Below are 24,449 nucleotides of genomic sequence, written 5' to 3'. Positions count from 1 at the left end.
GGTCCCTGAATGAATTATTTCCCTCCGTTCATGACTGTTTATGAGAAACGTGAAAGATGGTTGTCATGGCACATCAGAGGATATGTACCGCTTGAGGCTTGGGACAGAAGGTATATTCCATTAAGCCTGTTGAATCTGATTAGCAAACACACTCAATTATGTTCTTGTTCAAGGGAAGTAAATACAAGTGAATATCCATAAATTTTCTCACCCTCAAGTTGTTCCAAACCTGTATGTTTCGTACTTCTGTTGAACATAAATCAAGATACTTCAAAGAATGTTGATGGACAAACACATGATGGGTTCCATTGACTTGTAGAGCATGGAAAAAATACAATGAATGTCAATGGGGTCCATCAACTCCTCGGTTACACAAATTCTTTAAAATATCTTCTTTTTTGTTCAAAAAATGATGACAAGATTTTCATTTTTGGGTGAACTATTCCTTTAATGCATGGACTGAAATCAGCCTCTTCCCTCCAGCCACCATTTTTGCTATATAACAGCTACTTTTTCCAATTCAATCAATTCCCAGTGGATAAAATAAAGTCCTGCCCTATGTTTTCCCTCCACAGATTATATGGACATAAAATAGGTTGTGAATGGTGTGTCACTGTGACATTTAATATAATTAAAAAATGTTAATTATGTTATCACAATTGTTAAAGTCATGCTTGTTTGACTTAATTAAGTAACTCCCTTCAGCAGAACAGCTAAACAAGCATTCATTTTATAGTTAATATACATTACAAGCATCAAGTAAAATTACCTAAAACATCCACAAAAATTCATCACTTGCAATCATTTCCTAAAACCTTGCACAAAGTCACAGATTGCTCTTGTTGTAGTTAATGTAAACAAGATTAAAACAATATATAATTTTACATAAACTTATCCATGCAATTTCACCGTATATATTAGTCATATAGACAAACTGCTTTGAATGTTTAAGGGGCCATTCACACAGAACATGTTTGAAAAAAAAAAAACAGTTGAAAAAAAATTGATACTGATTTTTTAGTTGAGTTTTAAGAACGCTGTCTTACGTGAGACCCTGCAAGACACATGAACATGTTTTTCTATGCACAATTCTGCATAGAAAAGCAATGGAGAAGCATGCTGTGTGAATGGACCCTAAATCATCTGAAATGAGCTTAGATTTTATAAAGTTATATCACTGATTGCACAATTAGAACATTGTTGTAGTATAGTGACAGCAAAATGATCACGTTTTAATTAACATCACTTTTTCCTTTGATTTCATCCAGTGTATGAATATGGTGGGATGCCCTTCACTCCTAAACCAGACACCTGGAGTAAGAATAAAGAATATGTGTAATTATGTGTCAGAGGTGATATCACGCAACTTTAAGCATGATATATAATCTACGTCTACCTTAAAAATGCAGCCGGCCTCAGGTTGCTTGGCTAGTGAATCTGAATCCATGCCTGTATACGCTGAGGTGACGTAGAGGTCACTGTAGTCTTTCCCTCCAAAACAGCATGAGGTGGTTTTCTCAGCGGGAAGTTTCACAGTCTGCAGCCGTGTGCCTGAGAGAGAGGAAGTTCATTAAATACTGAAAGCTTAGACTTCCCCAAAACATGTACACCTGTTCTTTGTTTTTCATTTACATGTTCTATTTAAAGGGATAGTTCACTTTGAAATACATTTTTGATATGTTTTAGCTTACCTCAAGGGCATCCAAGATGTGGGTGTCTTGTTTGCACAGTATCTTCAATTTTGATATTTTTAGGTCAAACCGTTCTTGTCTGTCAGTCATATAATGGAGGCATATGGGGTCCACCTCAAAGACTAAAGAGCATGCAGAGAGAAGTCCGAATTAAACATGATTTAATGACTCGTAAATGTAAGTACACATTGATGGCCCAAAGGCCAAATTAATACTTCTGCGTAGGGTGCGCGCAGTAGGTACGGCGTAGCATACGCACAGACGCGTCCCATACCGCGTACCCTTCGCCGTAGCCTGACGCGCACCTCCTCAAAAATGTAACTACACGTCGCGACGACGCGGACCGCAAGATCGGTGATTGGTCGGCTTGGTACCATCATATTTCCTCCTACGCATTTCCGCACGTACCATCTCCTCTGACGTCTTCTCTCATTTCTGCCTTTCAGTTTTAGTAATTTCTCTAAAATTAACTGTTTTTCCACCTCAATAAGCTCCAACTCCAACATGATCCGCTCTCTTTCAGTCGCTATTGCTTGTAGTAACCTGGCCGAGAGGAATCTAAACACAGTGGAACATTAAAACCCTCCGCCGCCAACTAGCGTTTCGGAGCAGTACTGCAGAGCAACCAAGACCCGAACGCAGAAGTATAAATGCTCACAACGGCGTTGGCTACGCACGTACACTACGGCGTACCTTCGACGCTGAAGTATAAATTGGCCTTAAGACACGAAATGAGTGGTTTGTGTGAGAAAAAACTGTTTTCATATTGTTTTTACATCTTGTAACCACAGCCACGTCCAACTGATCTGAGGGCACGGGCGCTTCGGTCTGCACAAGTGCCGGAAAGCTCCGGAAGTCATGTCTCGTGCATGTACGTCACTCATTGTTTTCTCACACAAACCGCTCGTTTCGTGTCTTAGGCCATCAATGTGTACTTACATTTACGAGTCATTAATTCATGTTTAATTTGGACTTTTCTGTGCATGCTCTTTGAGGTGGACCCCATATACCAATATTATATGACTGACAGACAAGAACGGTTTGACCGAAAAATATCAAAATTGAAAATACTGTGGAAACAAAGACACCTACATCTCTACACTAATTTAATAGACTTTCACAAACTCACACACCTGTTTGTGGGTCGATACGCAGCACTCTTCCTCCATTGAAGCAGGCAACCCACAGTTTGCCCTCTGTGTCTATGCACATCCCGTCTGGTATGCCTTCATCTTTCTCCATCTTGTAAACCATCCTGCGGTTGGCTTAAACACAAATTTAAAAAATACAGATTTTACAAAACTCAATTTAGTTTTTTACATCAAGACCACCATCCAATGTAAAAACAAACTCACACAGTCCTCCGGTATGGATGTTGTAATCGAAGGCCTCCACCATGAACGCCAGACTGTCGATGTAATAGAAGGTGCGGTGATCCAGTGACCAGTCCAAACCATTGGAGATGTGCACTTGGTCAAAATGCTGGACAACAGAGTGGTCAGGATGGAGGGTGTACAGCGCCGCATCCATCACGTCAGGCTTCATGTCCAAACACATGGTACCTGGACACAGTCATGGAGAAGTGGGTTAATTCAACTGGCTTATTTTCTGTACAGAATTAAAGAGATAGTTCAGCCAAAAAAGAAAATTCAGTCATCATTTATCTATCCTCATGTTGTTCCAAACCTGTGGGCATTTCTTCCTTTTGCCGAATACAAAAGAAGATTTTATGTCCTGTAGAATCCAAAAAAGTTTGGATTCCCATTGACTTCCATTGTATTATTTGTCAATACATTAGAAGCCAATACAATACAAGAAACATGTCAAAATACACAGTGCTTCCCAACCAATCTTCGTTTGCCATCTTTAGCGACGTATGCGATGTCATCGAGAAGGCGGAACTAGCCATTGATTTCTGGAAACAAGTGTATAAACAAACAATGGTTGTACTAGCCTAATGCTAATTCAAGTATTCCACCTAGTCACACCAACACCATCCGTCTCTCTTTCGGTTCACCATGTTTGAAAGCTGTGTGTGGACAAGCTTCTGGAATCCTATTGGTCAATGTCACAGATGAGACATAACTCGTCTTGGAACGACAAAAAAAAAAAATAAATAAACATGCTGGTCTTTCTGTCCAGATATTGTTAACGTCGGTTGTCGTCCACTATGACACAATACAAGATAAAACGACTTGCGACCCGACACCCAAAGTCGATTATGAATCACCACAACACCATATGTCAAACGGATCGTAACGAAATCGGGAAATACATGAGCATAAGTAAATGATGACAAATTTCATTTTTGGTTAGAACGTCTCTTTAAATTTTATCAGAAACTATTTAATTATTGCCTTCTGTAAGTTACGCTGAAAACGTACAATGCAGAACTACTACCGTCACAAAATAACACTCACCAGTTTTACATTTTCTTATAGTTTACATATACATAAATACCTGCAAAAAACCTGCCAGCTGGATCAACTTTTCCATCATTGAAGCGGGTGTTTGGTTTCTCCTTGTCGTTGACATGGGCAACAGGTGTAATTGAGCGCTTTACCCAGTCAACGAAGGCAAACCGAGTTCCCTCCGCGATGACGTAACCACCCGCCTGCCGTGGAACCACACAGCCTACAAGTTTCTCTGTGCAGAGGGAAAATATTAGCCTGGTTCAACCAGACTCTAGTACTGAAATTGAGCGGAAGTGCGTAGGAGGGCGCAGCCAGGCTAGGAAAATATGGCATTACAGTATAAACTACAATACCATTAATACAAGATAATCCCACTTGAACCAATGTCTAATGCATCTTTGAATAAAATGCAAGCCAAAAACATTGAATACATTACTTTTAAAGTGGCAACTGAGGTATAAATGTGGTTGCATATTCACCAAGTTCACTGAAAGTGAAAATGCAGCCCACACTAATGTCTTCAGACTTACCTGTGGCAAGACTCTCTATTTGATGGGTCAGAGAGTTCCACCGGCTGACCCTTTGACCCGTAATATCAACATACAACAAAGAGGAGTCCTTCTCCTCCCAGACTGGGCTCTCGCCGACTTCATACTTTTCTTTGATAACACATTCGACTTTTATGGATGACATGACCTAAAGCACACAAGTATAGTTCTTTTAAGTATATGATGTCCTGAAACAACCTTTACCTTAGACACTGCTTAATTAAGCAAACATGAAGGAAAACAAAGTTCAGTACAATAAACCATATGCCAAATAATAAACTAAACTATTCTCTAAACTATTTTCATAGATGTCCATGTAAGTATAACTTTATCAATCATTATAACATTAATTGCTATGGCAAAATCATTACTTAAAATACATTAAAAAATAGATAGTAATCAAATTCTCGTGATATTCATCTTGTGTTCATGAACTTCTGATCTGTAGAAGATGACGTGTTAAATTTGTGCGCCTCTATTGGCACCAAATGGAATTACATTAAAGGGATAGTTCACTTTGAAATTAATTTTGATATGTTTTAGCTTACCTCAAGGGCATTCAAGATGTAGGCGTCTTTGTTTCCACAGTATTTTCAATTTTGATATTTTTCGGTCAAACCGTTGTTGTCTGTCAGTCATATAATGGAGGTTTAGGGGGTTGACCCTCGTTTTTTTTTTTCTAAAAAAATTTTACCTTTCACTAAACATATTTAGATAAATCGAAATCATCTTCCATTGCGATTTCCTGTATATCTAAATATGTTTAGATCTTCACAGTGAAAGGTAAACTTCCGAAATCTCTGTGTAAACAACGTACACACGCAAGCGATCACTTCCGGCACATGCGCAGAGTGAAGCGCCCGTTCCTTCAGATCAGTTGGACGTGGATGTCGTTACACGAGGTAAAAACGATATAAATACTGTTCGTTTTCTCACACAAACCGCTCGTTTCGTGTCTTAGGCCATCAATCTGTATTTACGAGTCATTAAATCATGTTTAATTTTGACTTCTCTGTGCATGCTCTTTGAGGTGAACCGAGGGTGGACCCCCTAAACCTGCATTATATGACTGAAAGACAACAACGGTTTGACCGAAAAATATCAAAATTGAAAATACTGTGGAAACAAAGACACCTACATGGATGCCCTTGAGGTAAGATACAACATATCAAAAATTAATTTCAAAGTGAACTATCCCTTTAATGAACTGTTGTCAAACCGGTTTCCCCACAACATCACCCTCGTCTGCCATTGGTCGAGCAAACATGTAGTCCCACCCCAAACCCACACCATTGGTTGAGCCAACAGGCTTTGATGAAACTGATAGCGCCATATACTACCATTATTATTTTGAATTATATAATTGTTTGTTAATCACTTATTAATAATATCAACTGTGAACATTTAGTATTGTAAAAATAGCCTACATTTCCATTTTATAAATTCAATCATGAGCTTTAAATAAATGCGTGACAAATATGTGGCAGTGTTCTGTTAACTAAGCTGTAGGCTATTGTCCATAATCAAATCGATAATTCATCTGACACTTAACGAAATACTGTTAAGTGAAAATCAGCATGCATGCATTTATGAATTGTTATTCAATCACACTTTGTCACACGCTCGTATAGCTACAAACACACTAACGTTAGAAACTATTCTCTTATCACATAACGTTAAATGATTTAAAAAAATATATAAATAAGACTGAGTGCACGGTAAACATACGAAATTTGTAAGACAAACGTCGACAAAATGTTTAATTTGTAGATATAGTGACTGAAGTGACACCAACAAAACAATCAGTACTGGAGAAATCAGCACATTTTGTGGAAGAGATGAACTAACGTTACAAAACCACGTGATAAGTCATGCGACTCTTTAAAAACTAGGTGTGTGTTAGACATCACCTTGCCTGCAAAAACTAAAACTTTTGTTGTGTTGTCGTACCTTTTTAACTTATATCTTCTCGTCCTCTCTCGGTGTTCTTGCAGTAGTTTCGCACTTTGCAAGAGTTCCGCATGTACAGTATGTGATGTGATGTAAGACTAAATGAAAGAGAGCGTCCCCTGCGGTCCCACTTATAAATGCACCCCAAAACACAAATCTGGATTAAAGAGCAGCTGAGAGGAGTTTGACCCCAGTCTCTCAATCTTTAGGCATGAGAGGAAAGCGTGACTGTGAGAAATTAAAATCTAACGCCGCCTTCACACTGGCAGTTGAAATCAGCTCCGATGCGGCTGCGAAACGACCGGAAGTCATTCATTTCCTATGGAGATTCGCAGACCGCATGCGAATGGGTCCGAAACGGGTCCGACCGAGTGCGGTGCGAAGAAAATCGTGTCCGTTGGTCATCCGGATGCGTTCAAAAATTTGAACTCTTGCGAAAAGCTACGGACGGTTCCTATCCGACAATTCCAGCGGAAGTTGACCGTTGCTATGGTACTGATAAACAAACCTGAATTATTAACTTTTAATAAAATAAATATTGATTTTATAACGATAAGTTGTGATGTCATTTTTTATTTTCATGACTTTCTAACGTTTATAAGGGCAGTTAATACAATTAAATTGAAGGTAGACATTGAACTATTGACCACTATATCACATTTTTTAGCCGACCTGACATGTCAACGTCCTGAGCAACTTTCCTCACGCAGCATAACCCTAATCAGAGAGATCATACAGAACTGACAGAATCAAACTTTAATCTCTCCGCCATTTTCGTTCTACCCGCGTCCGACGCTTTTCACTGTGTAGTACGACGTCCGTTGGGAACGTATTGCGTATTACGGAGCTGATTTCAACTGCCAGTGTGAAGGCAGCGTTAGACAAACTTTTTATGACACAAAAAGTAGAAAAGTCGAAAATATGACATACAATTTCGAAATTATGACTTCCCTTATATATGTATCCCTTATTTTGGGCTTTTTAATCTGTTATGATTTTGTCATAACTGGATATATATGTCATCACTCTGACTTAGCATTTTTTTTTTTTAGAGAAATTGATATGTACGTACAATAATAAATAATTTGTAGTGAGACATAATTTAAATGTTTTAAATCTCATAACTTAGTATCATAATTTTGACTTTTATCTTATAATTAAGATTTTTTATTCTGACATAGCATGTCAGAATTCCATCTTTTTATCTCATAATTTAAATTTAGCATGTCATATCAAATTATTAATAATTATGACTTAGTATGTCATTTTTAAGATTTACCAAACCTTGTTTTTTTTATTTCTTATGTGGCAGAAATGGGCTTTCCGAACTGTGTTATTAGGTGCAAACATTCCAACGAACACATTCTGCTAGCCAATCATGATTTAATTAAAATAACAAATGTTTTGTTATATTCATAGAATCAGATAATCTCTACAGAATACAGGCATATGATGAATGACAGTATAATTCTACGACAAACACAATGGTTCATAATGCAACTGTAGGTACAAAGGTTAAGGTTTACAGTGAAGTGCAAGATGGGAACTGCTTCTAGCTGCCCGACAGAGGCAGAAAACCATAAAATGCTGACATGCTTTTTCTTGCTGTCTGTCTTTTTCTCCGTGCGTCCATCCGAGACATGTTCCTTCATTGTGCAGAATTTTCATGAAAATGTTCCATTACACCAGGAGTTGTTTACACATCCGAAAGCAAATTCTGCAGCGTGCTTCTTCGCGGTGCACAGGGGTTCACTGTTTGGCAGCAAATGCAGTTGAGTTGAGCAGGGCAGAGGTGAACAGGCTCACTTTTTGGCAGCAGTGGCTTTAGCACGGTTGAGGCGTTCAATCAGAAGATGATCAGTGGTGGACGAGCAGCGTGACAGAACTGTACTGATCTCGGATTCACTACGCCTCTCGATAGCAGCCTCTGCGGCACCTTCCACATCCCTGAGTGACAGAGAATATTACACAGTGGCTCTTTGTCTTTATCATGAACACTCAAATTCTAAAGTTTGGGGTACAGTATTAAACATACAGTAAAAACAGTAATATTATGAAACATTATAACAATTTAAAAGCTGTTTTCTGTTTTGAAAACATTTTCAAATGTAATTTGTTCCTGTGATGGCAAAGCTGATTTTTTCAGCATCATTACTCCAGTTTTTAGTGTCACAATCATTATTTATAATATGCTGATCTGATAGAATTTGGTAACATTTATTTTTATTATCATTAGTTGTGGTGCTATATATATATATATATATATATATATATATATATATATATATATAAGGGCTGTCAAATAATTAATCGCATCCAAAATAAAAGTTTGTGTTTACATAATATATGTGGGTGCACTGTGTATAATTATTTTATGTATATAAATACACACATATGCTTGTATATATTTAAGAAATATTTTCATGTATATACTGTATATAGATTTATATATAATTTATATTATATTTTCACAAAATTGTCTGTTTAAATACTTTTCGTAATAACCTCTTACCCCACTGCAAGGTGAGCTTTGACCTTCTGCTCAGGTGTGACTTTAGAGACGTATTTCTTGGCTTCAAATTTGTTATGGCGTTTAATGCACACCTCAACAAACGGCTGTAATCCAAGAAAGACAGAAGTAAGATTAATTCACAACAATAATTCTAAGACAGATCAAAAGGACATTAGTTACCAGATATCCAATAGGAGACTTTTTGCTTTTGGCAAATTTCTCCAGCTCTTCCCAGTCCTCCTTCTCAGCCAAAGCCTTCAACTTCAGCCACCAGAACCTGATAAACAAGAAACACCTTCACTCGTATCATCATGACATTCACATTATATTAATCTTTATTTAGAGACAAGCATTGAAAAAGCAGCACATTTGACACATTTATTACCACTTGCTGAATCAGATGTTTACATTTTAACCCATTCATTTGGATTACACTCATATACCCAGCTCATCCCCCTGCTAGCAAATATAATTTTTTATAGGTTGCATTACAACTACAGTCTTGAAAGTCAAAACGGTTTTACATAAGCGAACTGGCAAGTCCGAAATAACCAATTGACAACCCATCACTCACATGAGATCACAGCAATAGCAAACCACAACCATCCAATCAATTCCCCATGGACAAAATCAAGTCCCACCCTACCTTTTATTGTTTAAAAAGCAGTTGCACTCACATATGCGTCACCGCCAGTGGGAAAGACAAACTATAAATCCTGTGAGTAAAACTATAGTTAGAAGGCACACCTCTTGTCAGGTACTCTGAAGTCTTTGTAAAGTTGTTCGGCGTGTTTGTGCAGTCCCACAGACAGAAGCATGGTCATGGTCTCATGAAGAGTGAATCCCACGAGCGGCTCACCCTTCTCTTCCTCTAGCTTCCTCTGAAACCGCAGCAGACGCATCTCATCTTCTGTGGCCTGAGAGAGAGAAAAAAGAAGAGAGAGAGAGCTCTTGATAATACACAGATGTAATGTTCTGGCTACACAGAGACTAAACTCTGACCCAGGCTGCTAATCTGCCTGTATCAGAAGAGTCTGAGGGCTTCACCTTGGCAGAAAATTCATTCTTGGCTTTGTAGTACTCGTCCACCGCACTTTGTAAAAGAGCGATCCGAGCTTCCAGTCTCTGCAATTACACACACACACACACTACATCGGTGTTCTTTTTTCTTAGCCATCATAATTTCTTTAAAGCACTTCTGTCATTCAAATCATGTAATTGAGAAAAAAATGAAGATTTGTAAGTGCCTACCCTCTCTTTATAGCTGGCCTTTACGTAGAAATTGCCAAGTTCTTCATGATCATCATCTTGATTGAAAAGATCTTTAAGTGTATCCCGCTCCTGATGTTTACAGAACTAAAACACAAAATTGAGGTTTAAAAAGTCAGAACACAATGCATGAACATTATTTAAGTGTAAACAGTGATCTCTGATTCTATAAAGTATTATTCAAGTATTATTAAAATAATATTAAGTCTTTATTCTTATTTATATATTTTAGCTAACATTTTTTTAAGTTTTAGAAATGATGTTTTTGTTAAAATTAATTTCTTTTTTTAAATACTTCTAATTAGCATAGTTCCAGTATTGCAGTACTTCAACTTATTTCAGTTATTTGTCAAGAAAACATTTCTAGTTTTAAGTTTTTCCATATGGTATTTTAAATTTGATTTTATTTCATTAAAAAAAAAATACAATTGTTAAATACTTAACAATAACAGTGTGGGTTTATAAGAGCTGATATGAATGATCCTAAATAGGCAATAGTAATGTTTCTGTCTCTGAAAGTGACATGTAAATAAAGTAACAAAATCATAGCCAAAATCATTTGGACCAATGAGATTTCATTACAGGTATTTGTCACATTCACATCCTTAGCTTATAATTATTAAATAGGTTAGTTATGATCCTCGTCATAAATAATGTCTATGGTTCTCAGGTCTGTAGCACAGGGTGTGTGTGAGAGTCATAGTTTGTACCTGTCTATAAAGGCTCAGAGCCACAGGTTGGTTCCTCAACATCATGAAGAAGTCTCCTCTGTTCAGCTCATTCTTCAGGTACATGACCACTGTGTACACTAGCATAAAAGAAAACGTGTAGGTAGGTGAACCATCTCGAATGTGTGTCTTTCGGCAACAGGGTGTGTTTAAGTTTGTAAAGGTGGATGTGAAAGGGTTTTTACCGAGGTCTGTGTCTCCACTCTCAATGGCTTTGCTCAAAGCCAGAGGACTCTTCTTCATTTTTAACAACAGTGGGACCTGCTCACCAGAGCGAGGCTCAAACTCCAACAACTGAAAGACAGAGATCAACATAAACTGACTGATAACCCATAATATCAGTTAATAATAAATCTGTCTTTATTAGTACATGGTCTGTGCGTGCACGCACCTTAATGGCGAGCTCTGTGCGTCCACTCTCATATGCTTTAGTGGCGATTTCAGAGTAAGAGATTCCTGCAGCATCAGCTAGCTTTACACTCACTGCTTTTGCTATGACTTCATCTGATTCCTCCTTCTGCTGGACCTACGTCAACACACACAAAGGAAACACACTTTTGTAGGGCTTCACATGATAGGCTTGACGTCTGTGGTTTTATGTATTTTTGGGGGATTTTTTGTAACATTATTAATGTCTTCAGTGTCACATATATATTACAATATATATATATATATTAGGGCTGTCAAATGATTAATCGTGATTAATCGCATCCAAAATAAAAGTTTGTGTTTACATAATATATGTGGTTGCACTGTGTATAATTATTTTATACACACCCATATTTGTATTTATTTAAGAAATATTTTCATGTATATACTGTATAAAGATTTATATATAATTTATATTATATATAAATATAAATAATTTATATATAAATAATATTTTTATCTTAAATACATACAAGCATGTGTGTGTATTTATATATACAAAATAATTATACAAAGTGCACCCACATATATTATGTAAACACAAACGTTTATTTTGGATGCGATTAATCGTGATTAATCGTTTGTCACTTTTATATTTATATATAAATAAATATAAAAGTGACACTGAAGACATTAATAATGTTACAAAAAAATCCCCCCAAAATACACCGAAACAAATATAATATTAAATATATAATATGTATTATTAAATATAATTTAATACATATAAATACAATATGTAATATTATACCATATTCATATTTTTGAACATATAATACTAAAGTAACAATTCAATTGACATTCATTTCATTTACATGGAATTAAAGCATGAAATCTGTTCTTCATAAATGGCATACACATGTAAAATAGGTGGTAAATGAAAAATGGCATTAGTAGCTTTTAATAAATGCATTATTTGGTATAACTGTGTTTTTCACCTTTTATAGGGATATTTTCAGAGATATTTTCACACACACCTTGTAGCAGGCCCAGTGTTTGAGTACTCTGCTCACTCCCTGATATTCTGGAGTCTTTAGATAGCGACAAACCTCAATAGCCAGCGGATAGAGTTTACGATACACCAGTCTGAGACAGAGAAAAAGCCATGACTTAAGATGAATAATCTGCTTTGTTGCATTCATTTGAGAACTTTACTCATTTCAAAGACAGTAAACACAAAACAGATCCTGGCAATGGAAGCAGACAGCCGTTCGCATTAAAACCTCAAATCTCACCTGTCGATGAGCACCTGTAGGGTCATCTGTTTGAACTGAGTGTGGGTAAGAGGAATGCCCACGGTATAGTCTCGGACTGCGTTCAACACCCGCAGGTCTCTACACATGCTGACAAACTGCTCTGGAGGAAAATTACTCAAGAAGCACTTCCCAAATGAAGCCGCCTGCAGGGAGAACAAGAGAGAGGGAGATGCATCACAAACCCATGTTTAGTGTCATTTCTTCTGTAAATGAAAGGTCTGTCTTCCCGCAACATTCAGCCAGTGTGGCTCACCCTCAGGAGTGTTTTCTGAGTCTCGGGTTCATGTTCATGTCCAGCGGCCTCCACACACTGCCTCACTGCCTCGCTCAGCAGACTCTGTTCTTTAATCTCTCTCAGATACTCATCTGCCTTCTGACTCTCTTTCTGCAAACACAACAGCTATTAGACATAACATACCTGTTGTAATTAGCTTTCACCTTTTTATGTCGGCAAAACGGAAACATCTTGTCCTAATAGAAGTGTGAAGACACCATGTCAAGTTTTAATAATGTGTATCCAACATAGTCACAGTGTCTTACCTCATATTCTTTGTGTGCCTCTAGCAGTAACGCTCCAGGTGCCATTGAGGCAATTTTAAAGATCTCCTCACATGCACCTGCAGGGAATTATGGGAAAATCAATTCATTTGTGGGCTGGTGGGATGTAGAGCCTTGCACTACTTTTTTGGGTGACTTTTTTTTCAGATGCATAAATGTGACTATTATAATGTTACAAAATATTACTATTTCAAATAACTTTCTATTCATCAAGGGACCCTGAAAAAATTATGCTTTCCCCCAAAATAACAAAAATACTTCTTGAGCAACCAGGATCATCATGTGACACCCTAAACTGGAGTAATGATGCTGAAAAATCAGCTTTGCCACCACAGGAATACACTACATATTAAAAAACATACAAGAAACTTCCCGACCCCCAAACATTTAAACAGTAGAATACATTTTTTTCTAACCTGGGACCTCTTGCAGAAGCTCATGGTGTGTTCCACTGATGATCCGCACCCCGTCCAGCTCTGGCACCAGAATCGATTCATCGTCCAGATGGTACTTAATTGTTTCTTTAGACTCTCCCACCACTAGTAGAAGCCCATCCCACATGATCACCACTGATGGCTGCTGACTCTTGGGCCTGCGACACCTGCAAGAACAAACATTAAAAACTTGTCCTTAAAACTAAATGGGAGTAAAAATATAGCATATACAACATATATATAAATCAAGCAAAGTGTAAAATGATCTCATACCAAGCCATCTGTTTGGGGGGAGTCTTGATTTTGGTGTCCACCTCACTGAGTTTCTCCTGCACAAGATACCATTGATCACATGATGCTGCTTTGTTGTGCAAAAGTATTAGGACTGTAATTAAAGGAGTAGTTCACTTTAAAAAAAAAAAAAAAAAACTCAATGTCATCCGAGATATCAATGTACTTTCTTCAGTAGAAAAGAAATTAAGGTTTTTGATGAAAACATTCTAGGATTTTTCTCCATATAATGGACTTCATTGGGAACCAAACGGTTCAAGGTCCAAAAGACACTTTCAGTGCAAACTGCAAACTGTTCAAAGGGCTTCAAACGATTTCAGACGATGAATCAAGAAGAAAAAGACTTGTTAATTTTGATAAACGAGTTCAAACAGGAGAGTCACGAATGCGCATCACAGTACAGAGAAAGGCGAGCTTTTGAGCTTCTAAAACTTAAACTTTGTTATTTTATTTTTAAATGAGTGATCATTTCGCTTGATAAGACCCTTATTCATCGTCTGGTGTCGTTTGAAGCCCTTTGAACAGTTTGCAGTTTGCACTGAAACTGTCTTTTGGACCTTGAACCATTTGGTTCCCATTGAAGTGCATTATATGGAGAAAAATCCTGGAATGTTTTCATCAAAAACCTTAATTTCTTTTCGACTGGAGAAAGAATGACATGGACATCTTGGATGACATGACATGGGGGTGCGTAAATCAAATAAAAAAATAAAAAAATTATCAGCAAAAGTTTTTTTTAAAAGTGAACTACTCCTATAAAACTTAAGACCAAGTAATTAACTAGTTAACATATCCGTTAAAGCGGACAGAGAAATGAACTGATTGAAAAACATTTGCTTAGACAAGTTGCTAAAATTGTGATCAGGTCCATAAAAAACATTGAAGTGATATTGCTGGATTTCACTTACCTTTAGGTTGGACGTGCCCATCCACACATGGCCAGAGTCAGTGATGAGAGCCAGGTACTTATAACTGAATGAGACACATATGTGAACTATACTGGATGCTTCTGGAGAGAGACCTGGAGGAGTCTGACACACATATACACCACAAATACAAATATTATTTACCCAATTTAACATTGACTGTTTTCACACTTAGTTTGATTGCTTGATCTGAATCAGAGTCCGATTCCAAATCGCACTTTTTAGGTACGATCTCTGGTACTTTTGTGTCATGCCACTGTGACTACTAGTTTCTCGATAAAGAGTTTTAAACCTTTGACCAAACTAACCGGGTCCAAAATAAATCACATTATTGTGATTTGGGACAAAAAGAATGACATTTTCTATGAGGTAATAAACTACTCATTCCATGAAGCATGTAATGAAACTTAAAATGATTTTTTATGTTTTGCATAGAAGCCTCTTGTGCTCACCAAGTCTGCATTTTTATGATCAAAAATAAAGTAAACACTGTAATATTGTGAAATATTATTCCAATTTAAAATAGCTGCTTTTTATTAAGATATACTTAAAAAATGTAATTTATCCCTGTGATGTAAAGCAGAACTTCAGCACCATTACTCCACTCTTCAGTGTCACATGATCCTTCATATGTATCTCTTAATATCATCGATGTCAAAAAAAAGTTGCGCTGTTTAATATTTTGTGGAAATCATGAAAAGTTTTTTCAGGATTTTTTGATGAGTAGAAAGTTAAAAATTAGCATTTATTTGAAGTATAATTTTTTTTGTAACATTATTAATGTCTTTACTGTCACTTTTGATCAATTTATTAACGTATATTTGTTGAGCAACAAACCCCAACTTTTGAACGGTATTATATATGAAACACAATACCTTTGAAGTTTAATGCACGGTATCCCAATATACACCAAGTAGCTCTAGAGTGACTGTTGAATGCTTTTGGACCTTTAAACTATTTTTTAATTATTTATATAATATGAAACATGACATTTCAGAAGACAGCTGCCTCTAATGTTTCTGTTGCAGTGAGTGAGATTGTCTAAAAGTGAGGATTCATTCTATAGACTGATTAAAACTGAATATCTGTGCAGCCTGACTGTGTGTGTTGTGTGTTGTTTACCACAAGTGTGCAGGCTGTATTGTCTAAGACGAATAGTTGAGATTCATTAGCCACCAGCACTTTACATTGCCTGTCCTGAGTCAGGACTGCCCAGCACGAGGGCGCCCCCTGTAGACCTGAAATAAAATATCACCAAATAAAAAAAAAAAATTACTATTCAGGATTTGAAATCTGAATTACATATTCTTATAATAGAACAAATAATGCATTATTTACCGGGAACTTCAGGTAACCGCCTCAATTTTATGTCTTCAATATTCGTGGCCAACGTGAATCGCAAGGCACCAGTCAATATGGCAACTCCTGTACCATATGGCGAATGAAAAATCTTGGTGTCCAGCACTTGACTCTGAGAAACTTCCTGTGAGAGAATCAATGCTATGGCTCAGTCATCAATCAATACTAAATTAAAGAAGCAATGTTTTATTGTATAATCACAGATGCATCCTTTTGAAACCATGTGCATTCTCACATTGCCCATGCTGAAGTGTCTCTTAAAGCCACCAAAGAGATCATAGACCAGTACAGTGCCATCCTCCTGAACGCACAGTAGGTCATCGGTCACAGTCCAACCCAACTGCTTCACCACTCCACTCTTCCACTGAGACACACAGAGAAAGAGAGAGAGATTCCTATACAGCCTTTCTGTTTATAAAAGCATTTAAACAGAGCAGTATTTTTATTAACTCATAGTCAACGCAAAGGCTGCATGATTTGGGGAAAAAAAATCAAATTGCGATTTTTCTAATAAAATGGTGACTGCAATTCATAATGCAAATAAAAATAATTCCAGGTTTGCTGCGTTTGTGTCTTGCTTGTTTGTAGTTCAGCACAATTTAGCCAAAATTTACAATGGAAGGATAGCAATAATATTAATAACATTTATTATTAATAAGTACACATTTAAACTTTACAACAATGTTGATTAGTTAACATTAGCTAATGTATTAACTAACATGACCTTTCAATGAGCAACACATTTGTTACAGTATTTCTTAATCTTTGTTAATGTTAGTTAATACAAATACAGCTGTTCATTGTTTGTTCATTTTAGTGCATTTTATTTTAATAATGTATTAGTAAATGTTGAAATTAATATTAACTAAGATTAATATTAACTAAGATTGTTCATTCTTAATTCATCTAATGAACCTTATTGTGAAGTGTTACCGTAAAAACTAAATAAATATTACTACTATAATATCAATGTAAAATCATTCACAGCCTTTGCAATTTGATAAACCGCACACAGCCACATCGTGATTTCTGTTTTATATTAATTATGGATCCCTTCTGTGCCACAGTGTGTTCTTACTGGAAAACTGGCCAGAGGCAGTCCTGAGGAAGAGTAGATCTCTAACTGAGGTCTGGCACTGGGAGAGCGTCGGATGCGCCCCTTTAGGAGAGCTGGGAGAGAAAGAAATGTCATTCTCCTTGAATTTCACAAAAGAACTATGCACTGAGAAATAATCTTACTCAACAACATTCAGCCGGGTTGATCTCACCCAAAACTCACCGATGGGACCCCCATATGGAGCTGCAGCGACCAGACACTCTCTCAGACCATCTTTCAGATTCCAGCCCATCTCATACAATTCAATCTTTCTGTTTCAGGAAAAAAAGAACAAAGAAGGGGGAGGTGAACAGGGTTAAAAATAAAAGCATAATAGCACCAGCTTCAACTGCTTTGCTGGACAACATGAAGCCAGGCTAATACATTTGCCTAGTTAAAAACAACCCATGCTTTCGGGGAATCCTCCTTTGGGTTTTGCTCTCTGTAGAGGACATTTGTTTTTTTGTAAATTTCTCTTGAGAAAATCAAACATGCCATTTTTTAATATGCTGCCATCCACTAAACATTTCATTTCAGTCATTTGTTTAGGGCATATAAATGACAAATGTCTAAGTTTTTGGATGGCAGTTAAAAAGGATGAACAAATATTTTAATCATCAACTGAATGTGATTTATTTTTTACATTGCTTCTATTAGATAAATATCTTTAGGAAATATCAGTGTTTTCAAAGCAGTGGATGGAAGGCTATTGAATGGAAACTTACGGACTTTTTCCTTTTAAGTTCAAACAATACACTTGAAGTACATAACTAAGGATATTATAAAAAAGAACTCATTTTGAATGTAATTTTTCACATACATTGAGTAATAAAATAGTAAGTAAATAAACCATTACATTAATAAATAATTCTGTAAGATATTTAATAAAATAGTTGAGAACAAACATTAGTTCTCCATGTTCAGTGGACGTTGAGATTTCTGTCAAATATTTAAGCAGCTTTTAAATCCTGGCACTGAAAATTCATACTAATGTGTACATATAAACTTTGTATAAACACAAATGTATTTTTCAACACACTTGTTGCAGAAGTCTTATAATTTGCATGAAAAAAGTGAATGAAAAGCATCGTTTTTGACTGCAGTTGCATTGCCTTCATTTTCGTGATGCCCATAATATATGAAAAAAAATAATTGGACCATGATCAGACCTATGTGATTACAGTTAGATTATATAAAACAAACTAAGGTATTTATTGAGAACAGTAAGTTAGCCTAAACACATTTTGAGGAAACAGGCAGTTGTGCTGCTAACTAATTCACTGCCACTCATGACAGCTGTCACATGACCCAAGTGACAACTCATAACAAACTATAAACGTCCTTTTTAAAAGCTCCACTGTACCGGAATGAGTAAGTTGAGCATCTGTGCAGGGTAATGGTTTCATACACTCATATTCTGCACCCTTTAATAAGCAAAATGATTAAGCTGTTCAGTTATTTACCTGTAAAAAGCCTCGCCCAAAGGGTTCCAGTTCGCTGTGACAAACGCCATGACCTCCTCTCCTGAGGAAACGTTGCGGTCTTTAAGTTTATGATAATTGTCCCAGTTAGCGCAGCATTATGATAAATAAAATTATTTTTATTGTGTTGTTTATTTCATTCTCCCTCGCCCATCTCTTCCTATCATCTTCTTCAGTTTCTGTGATGATGTTGAGCAGAGACTTAGCGTCTGTGTTGGCGCCTTCCAGTGTTTTGGAAGTGGCACTACAAGTCGCGTACACTAAAGAGGCTTCGATGCGACTTCTAATTGTTTATTTATTTTATTATTTTATTAAATATTTGATCATATATTACAAAATAATACTTGTTCAATTAAGTGGCTATAAGTTTATCTGTGCAGTTATTTATGTAAACATTAGAGACTGCGTTGTCACGTGGTATGATACTTTTCTCAGCGCATGTTAGAACCGTTAGAAACCAGAACCTATGGTTAGAAGGGGTCAAGTCGTTTATAAAGACATTTGTAAGGCAGTTACCACTTACCAATTATTAAAAAGCGCTTCCTTGAAATCCCATGCACCTCTGGACGAAGAAAACCTCATTCAACAGGAATTTGATATCACAATATGATTTATGGTTTACCACATGGTGTCGCTGCTCCTCCACACGTCACACCTCTCCAGCTGCACCACACCTGATATGAACACCTGTTGTGTCGTTGGATCCAGGAATGGACAGAAGAATACCGCAGGTGTGTTGGCTTAAACATACATAACATTAGGAACCAGTCTGGGCTTAGCTATTGTCTTTTTGTTGTAGCATTGAATGGTTCTCTTTGAAATGTAACCTCATTCAGCTAGAATGTAGCAGGCTGTAATCATTTGGACTTTTGTGGTGGGAGATAACATGCCGCTGTTGAGCGTCTCAAAATCGCATCATTGTCAATATTACAAAAGCAGTCTTCCTATAATTATGCTCTTGTCTTGTGAGGTTGGGGGTTGACTATTTAACTGTCAATCATGAGACCACTGGCAGTCATTTTTTCATCAAAGAGCACAAAACAGATTACGTATTATAATACGTTTATTTATTGATGTTTATTTTAAAAATAGATTCTGATGTCATTTTAATAGGTAAACCTTATTGTTAATTCTTTCTAGGATATGTGTGGATGGGGCTTAAAGGGTTAGTTAACCCAAAAATGAAAATTAATTAGGCTACTCACCCATGCTGTACCAAACCCGTAAGACCTTCGTTCGTCTTCGGAGCTCAAATGAAGATATTTTTTATTAAATTTGAGAGCCGAATCACTACCACATATAGGCTCCTAAGGGAATGACACTTGACGGCCCAGAAAGTCAAGGAAGTAAATGTTTAAATATTCCATGTGACTACAGTGGCTCAAGTATAAGTTTATCAAGTGAGGAGAATACTTTTTGTGCGAAAAAACAAACAAAGATAACGACTTTATTCGAACGTTGCTTTTCTTCCTGTTGGCCTGAGACGAGAGTTCAAGAGATTTCCACGACGCATGCGCGAGAACTGAACTGAAGTAGTTGAAGGAGATCGTAATTCTCACGCATGCGTCGTGGAAATCTCTTTATAAATCGTTATTTTTGTTTGTTTTTTCGCACAAAAAGTATTCTCGTCGCTTGATAAACTTATAGTTGAGCCACATAGGCACATGGAATATTTAAAAATTTTCTTCATTGACTTTCTGGGCCATCAAGTTCAATCCCTCAGGCAGATGTAGCAGTGATCCACCTCTCAATTTGAATCAAAAAATATCTTCAGTTGTGTTCCGAAGATGAACGAAGGTCTTACGGGGTTGGTACAGCATGGGTGAGTAATTAATGGCTTAATTTTCATTTTTGGGTGAACTTTAAGGATTGACAAAAAAGTTGATCCAGGAAAACGTTGCACTTGGTGAAATCACCACTTCTACGCCTCTGTGGCCCGTGATTTAGAGAGCGCAGCAGGCAGCTCTGGGGTTTTCTGAGGTAACTGCCACCTTTCTGATCCGGCTGATGAAGAGGAAAAAACAGACCATCTATCAGCACCCGCACAGCGACCATCGTCATCACTCACACACTTAGAGACAGAGAGAAAAAGGGACTTAAAGCTTGTGCAAAAGTGCCTACTTTTCAAATGTCAGCTGACATGAGCCTTTCTTCTGCTGCTGGAGTGGTTCTGTCTTTGAAAATAACCTCAATCTTCGTCTATAGTACAAAGCTTTTCCTTCAATGGAAAAGCTTATATAGGGACAAACCTGAAAAGAAAGTTCCAGGTTCAGTACAAGTTAAGCTCAATGGACAGCATTTGTGGCATAATCTTGCACAAATGAAGTACCCATTTTCTATCTTTTTCTTTAAACTAAAGCCAAAATCTGCATTACAGTGAGGCACTTGCAATGGAAGTGAATGAGGCTATAACCTGTAAACATTGTAAATACTCACTGTTTCAAAAATATAGCGACATGGGACAATAAGTGTGTTAACATGATTTTAGTTCCATTGACCCTAAAATTAAAAGAAAATTAAAAGGAAATATATTTTTTGCAAGCTATTTTGACAATTAAAGATGTATGTTGAGTTATTTTTCAGAGAACAGTAAATAGTGTATACACAAGAAGCACATTGAGTGATGCACCGATGTGAAAATTTGTGGCCGATACCGATAACCGATATTAACATTGCTGTTATGGCCGATACCGATATTTACCGATGTCGATATCCCTGTATAGAAAACACATAGCGAGGATTAGAGCTGCACGATATTGGTAAAAAATGACATTGTGATATTTTATTTTTCTGCGATATATATTGTGATATAAAAACAATTTCACCAGATTACTTGAATTGCTCTATTTGGAAAGAATGAATCATTCTAGAATGACTGGGGTAGTTTTGTCATGGAGTAAATCTGCATAGAAACTAATATTAATAGAATGTTAACAAAATTTGTTAACATTCTATTAATCTATTAACCTTACACTTTACAATAAGGTTCCATTTGTACACTTTAATAAATGGAACCTTATTGTAAAGTGTTTTTGATTTATGTCTCTTGAGCTCAGTGTTAGACAGATCAGTTGTTTTAACCATTCATTAAAGTGAATCGGTTCAAAGGAGTCATTAGTTCGCGAATCGGACGTGTCATTAACGGAACCACGGCACACGTTGTGATTATCCAGGCAGTTTAGAACATCGCACGAGATTTGTCTCGTCCTATTTTTACAGTCTATGGTCTTGACAGTCGACACAGAAAACATTTCATCAACAGATAGATTTTTTTGGTTTATTGAAAGTGTGGTTTCACAATTCACAACCAGTAGTTCAGAAGAAAAAAACTTCGGTCTTCCGACCTTTTACCGTCTTGTATTCTCAAAGATATTCAGTCAACTCAATTCATAAACATGCGGGAGGGAGGGAGGGAGGGAGGGAGGGAGAGAGAGAGAGAGAGAGAGAGAGAGAGAGAGAGAGAGAGAGAGAGAGAGAGAGAGAGAGAGAGAGAGAGAGAGAGAGAGAGAGAGAGAGAGAGAGAGAGAGAGAGAGAGAGAGAGAGAGAGAGAGCGAGCGAGCGAGCGAGCAAGACATTTTGAAGACGGCGCGCGTGGCCGGTGCTTTCACTCTCTCTTGTTCCCTCAGTTAAACAAGCGAAAGACATTTTGAAGACGGCGCGCGACCGGTGCTTTCACTCTCTCCTGTTCCCTCAGTTAAACAAGCGCAGCAGTCACTCATCTACATCACTTACCGGTCAAATATGGCTTTGGCGGGACAAAAATACGCATTAGGAAGGCTGGCAGAAAACAGCTCACCAGTTCCAGTCTTCGTGGCTTGATGTTTAAACGCACTTGCGCTTTTAATACGCGTGCAAAAACAAACATCCCCGCCCCCACACTCACACCTACACGCACGTCAAATACACAGGGATGATCATCGGCCTGTTCACATCGGCCCTATTTTGACATCGGAACGATACCGATGTGTAAAAAATTTACCAAATCGGCCGATATTATATCGGCGGCCGATATATCGTGCACCACTAACATTGACTATACTCTAAAATATATCCAATTTTTATTTCTAATATGATTCGCCCTACTATGACTTTGTTTACTACCGAAAGGACTCTGAAGCTGTTATAATAAGGTACAAATCTTACATAGTGTGCCTTTAATGCATTGAAAGTTCAAAAGAACAGTATTTATTTGACAAAGAAACCTTTCGTAACAATGTAAAATTGTATTTAACCTTTGATCAATTGAATTCATCCTTGCTGTATAAAAATTCGATTTTCTTTAAAATAAAATATTACTGATCCCAAAATTTTTTAACAAGTGGCATCTGCAAACAAATTATCTTTACTAGATTGGTCTCTTTTCACGCTGAGAAGCGTAAATAAATGATATGGTGTTTAAATGATGCGAAAGGTGATTTTGCAACACAGAGTCTCCATTTCCCAGCATGCATCAGACATTTGCCCAGACGGCTTTCATTTAATACCAATCGAGCCCACAGCCGGAGAAGAAGATTTAAGTCATTTCCGCCATAAAATGCTTCCTCATTAAGCTGCATCTCATTGCATGTGTAATCATTAGTCCTTGATACGATGCGCTCAGATTCAGAGAGTGCTGGGGTCATTTTTAAGCAGCACTTAAGCAGCCGTTAGGAAGTCTGACATCATGATAGGGGCACTTCCCTCTCCATTCGTAACACTATCTCCCCCATTAGGCTGCAGGGCAGTGGAGGGGCAGTGTAGCATATGGGTAAGGGGCAAGAGGGGAGCGTGTGTGTTTATATTGTCTGTCAAGAGCGGGATGGGGTGTGTGGGGGCTGTTGGCTTTTAAGGTGTCAGTGGTAAAATTTATAACACACCATAGAGAGGCTTTAGTAGCACTTGCTGGCCGCACTCACTCAATAGAAATCAGATTAGAGGGAAAAAGGCCCGTCAGTTATCGGAGTTTGGAGAAGCAACGCAGTTTGGCATCAGACCACCTGGACTGGAAGTGAGGGGTGGAGTCTTGGGAAAGATCTCCCTGCAGAGTCATTACTCAGAGAGGCATAAGGCTCAGGTGTCTGTGTTATGGACGTATGCGATCCAAGTGCACACACACACACACACACACACACACACACAGACACAGATAGATTGAGACAAAAACCTGCCTGGGACCTATGCCATTTTAAAGGAGTAGTTCACTTTTTAAAAAAAAAACTTTTGCTGATTATTTACTCACCCCCATGTCATCCAAGATGTCCATGTCATTCTTTCTTCAGTCGAAAAGAAATTAAAGTTTTTGATTTTTGTTTTGTTTTTTCTCCATATAATGGACTTCAGTGGGAACCAAACGGTTCAAGGTCCAAAAGACACTTTCAGTGCAAACTGCAAACTGTTCAAAGGGCTTTAAATGATTTCAGATGATGAATAACGGTCTTATCAAGTGAAACGATCGCTCATTCAAAAAAACACAAAAAGCAAAGTTTAATTTTTATAAGCTCAAATGGTCGTCTTGCTCTGTTCTGTG

The 24,449-nt window shown here is 37.3% G+C and overlaps 2 protein-coding genes across 2 annotated transcripts; both read right to left on the bottom strand.

Annotated features, from left to right (window-relative positions):
• Window positions 1-421: 421 nt before the first annotated feature.
• rgn (regucalcin) lies at window positions 422-6,760 on the bottom strand. The gene is made up of 7 exons (XM_039689571.2): window positions 6,604-6,760; window positions 4,636-4,801; window positions 4,152-4,337; window positions 3,047-3,253; window positions 2,825-2,956; window positions 1,397-1,551; window positions 422-1,311 (listed from the first exon to the last, which is right to left on the bottom strand). Exons 2-7 carry the CDS (start codon window positions 4,796-4,798, stop codon window positions 1,261-1,263), a joined length of 894 nt encoding a protein of 297 aa, XP_039545505.2. The 5' UTR covers window positions 4,799-4,801; window positions 6,604-6,760; the 3' UTR covers window positions 422-1,260.
• A 1,212-nt stretch (window positions 6,761-7,972) lies between these two features.
• vps16 (VPS16 core subunit of CORVET and HOPS complexes) lies at window positions 7,973-19,150 on the bottom strand. Its single transcript, XM_039689476.2, has 22 exons — window positions 18,925-19,150; window positions 17,645-17,733; window positions 17,444-17,535; window positions 16,601-16,729; window positions 16,345-16,489; window positions 16,129-16,244; window positions 14,989-15,111; window positions 14,063-14,118; window positions 13,772-13,956; window positions 13,338-13,414; window positions 13,051-13,182; window positions 12,777-12,940; window positions 12,519-12,627; window positions 11,504-11,638; window positions 11,298-11,406; window positions 11,095-11,192; window positions 10,367-10,471; window positions 10,163-10,240; window positions 9,863-10,032; window positions 9,296-9,392; window positions 9,116-9,219; window positions 7,973-8,550 (listed from the first exon to the last, which is right to left on the bottom strand). The coding sequence occupies exons 1-22, from the start codon at window positions 18,972-18,974 to the stop codon at window positions 8,406-8,408; spliced, it is 2,508 nt and encodes an 835-aa protein (XP_039545410.2). The 5' UTR covers window positions 18,975-19,150; the 3' UTR covers window positions 7,973-8,405.
• Window positions 19,151-24,449: the final 5,299 nt, after the last annotated feature.

Source organism: Pimephales promelas, chromosome 8, assembly GCF_988280905.1.
Source record: "Pimephales promelas chromosome 8, fPimPro1.hap1.1, whole genome shotgun sequence".
NCBI classification, from domain to species: domain Eukaryota; kingdom Metazoa; phylum Chordata; class Actinopteri; order Cypriniformes; family Leuciscidae; genus Pimephales; species Pimephales promelas.
Note: the sequence above shows the minus strand (reverse complement) of the source record. Positions and strands in the feature narration are given on the sequence as shown.

What these genes read in the sequence shown, in the direction of transcription:
- rgn (XM_039689571.2), bottom strand. Translation starts at nt 4,798, where the DNA reads ATGTCATCCATAAAAGTCGAATGTGTTATCAAAGAAAAGTATGAAGTC. An exon ending in CATCCATACCGGAGGACTGT is followed by an intron (nt 2,957 to 3,046) that starts GTGAGTTTGTTT and finishes TTTGTGTTTAAG; the next exon opens with CCAACCGCAGGATGGTTTAC. An exon ending in AGGCCGGCTGCATTTTTAAG is followed by an intron (nt 1,312 to 1,396) that starts GTAGACGTAGAT and finishes TTCTTACTCCAG; the next exon opens with GTGTCTGGTTTAGGAGTGAA.
- vps16 (XM_039689476.2), bottom strand. Translation starts at nt 18,974, where the DNA reads ATGGCGTTTGTCACAGCGAACTGGAACCCTTTGGGCGAGGCTTTTTAC. An exon ending in TCCATATGGGGGTCCCATCG is followed by an intron (nt 17,536 to 17,644) that starts GTGAGTTTTGGG and finishes TTTCTCTCCCAG; the next exon opens with CTCTCCTAAAGGGGCGCATC. An exon ending in AGGCCAGCTATAAAGAGAGG is followed by an intron (nt 10,241 to 10,366) that starts GTAGGCACTTAC and finishes GTGTAATTGCAG; the next exon opens with AGACTGGAAGCTCGGATCGC.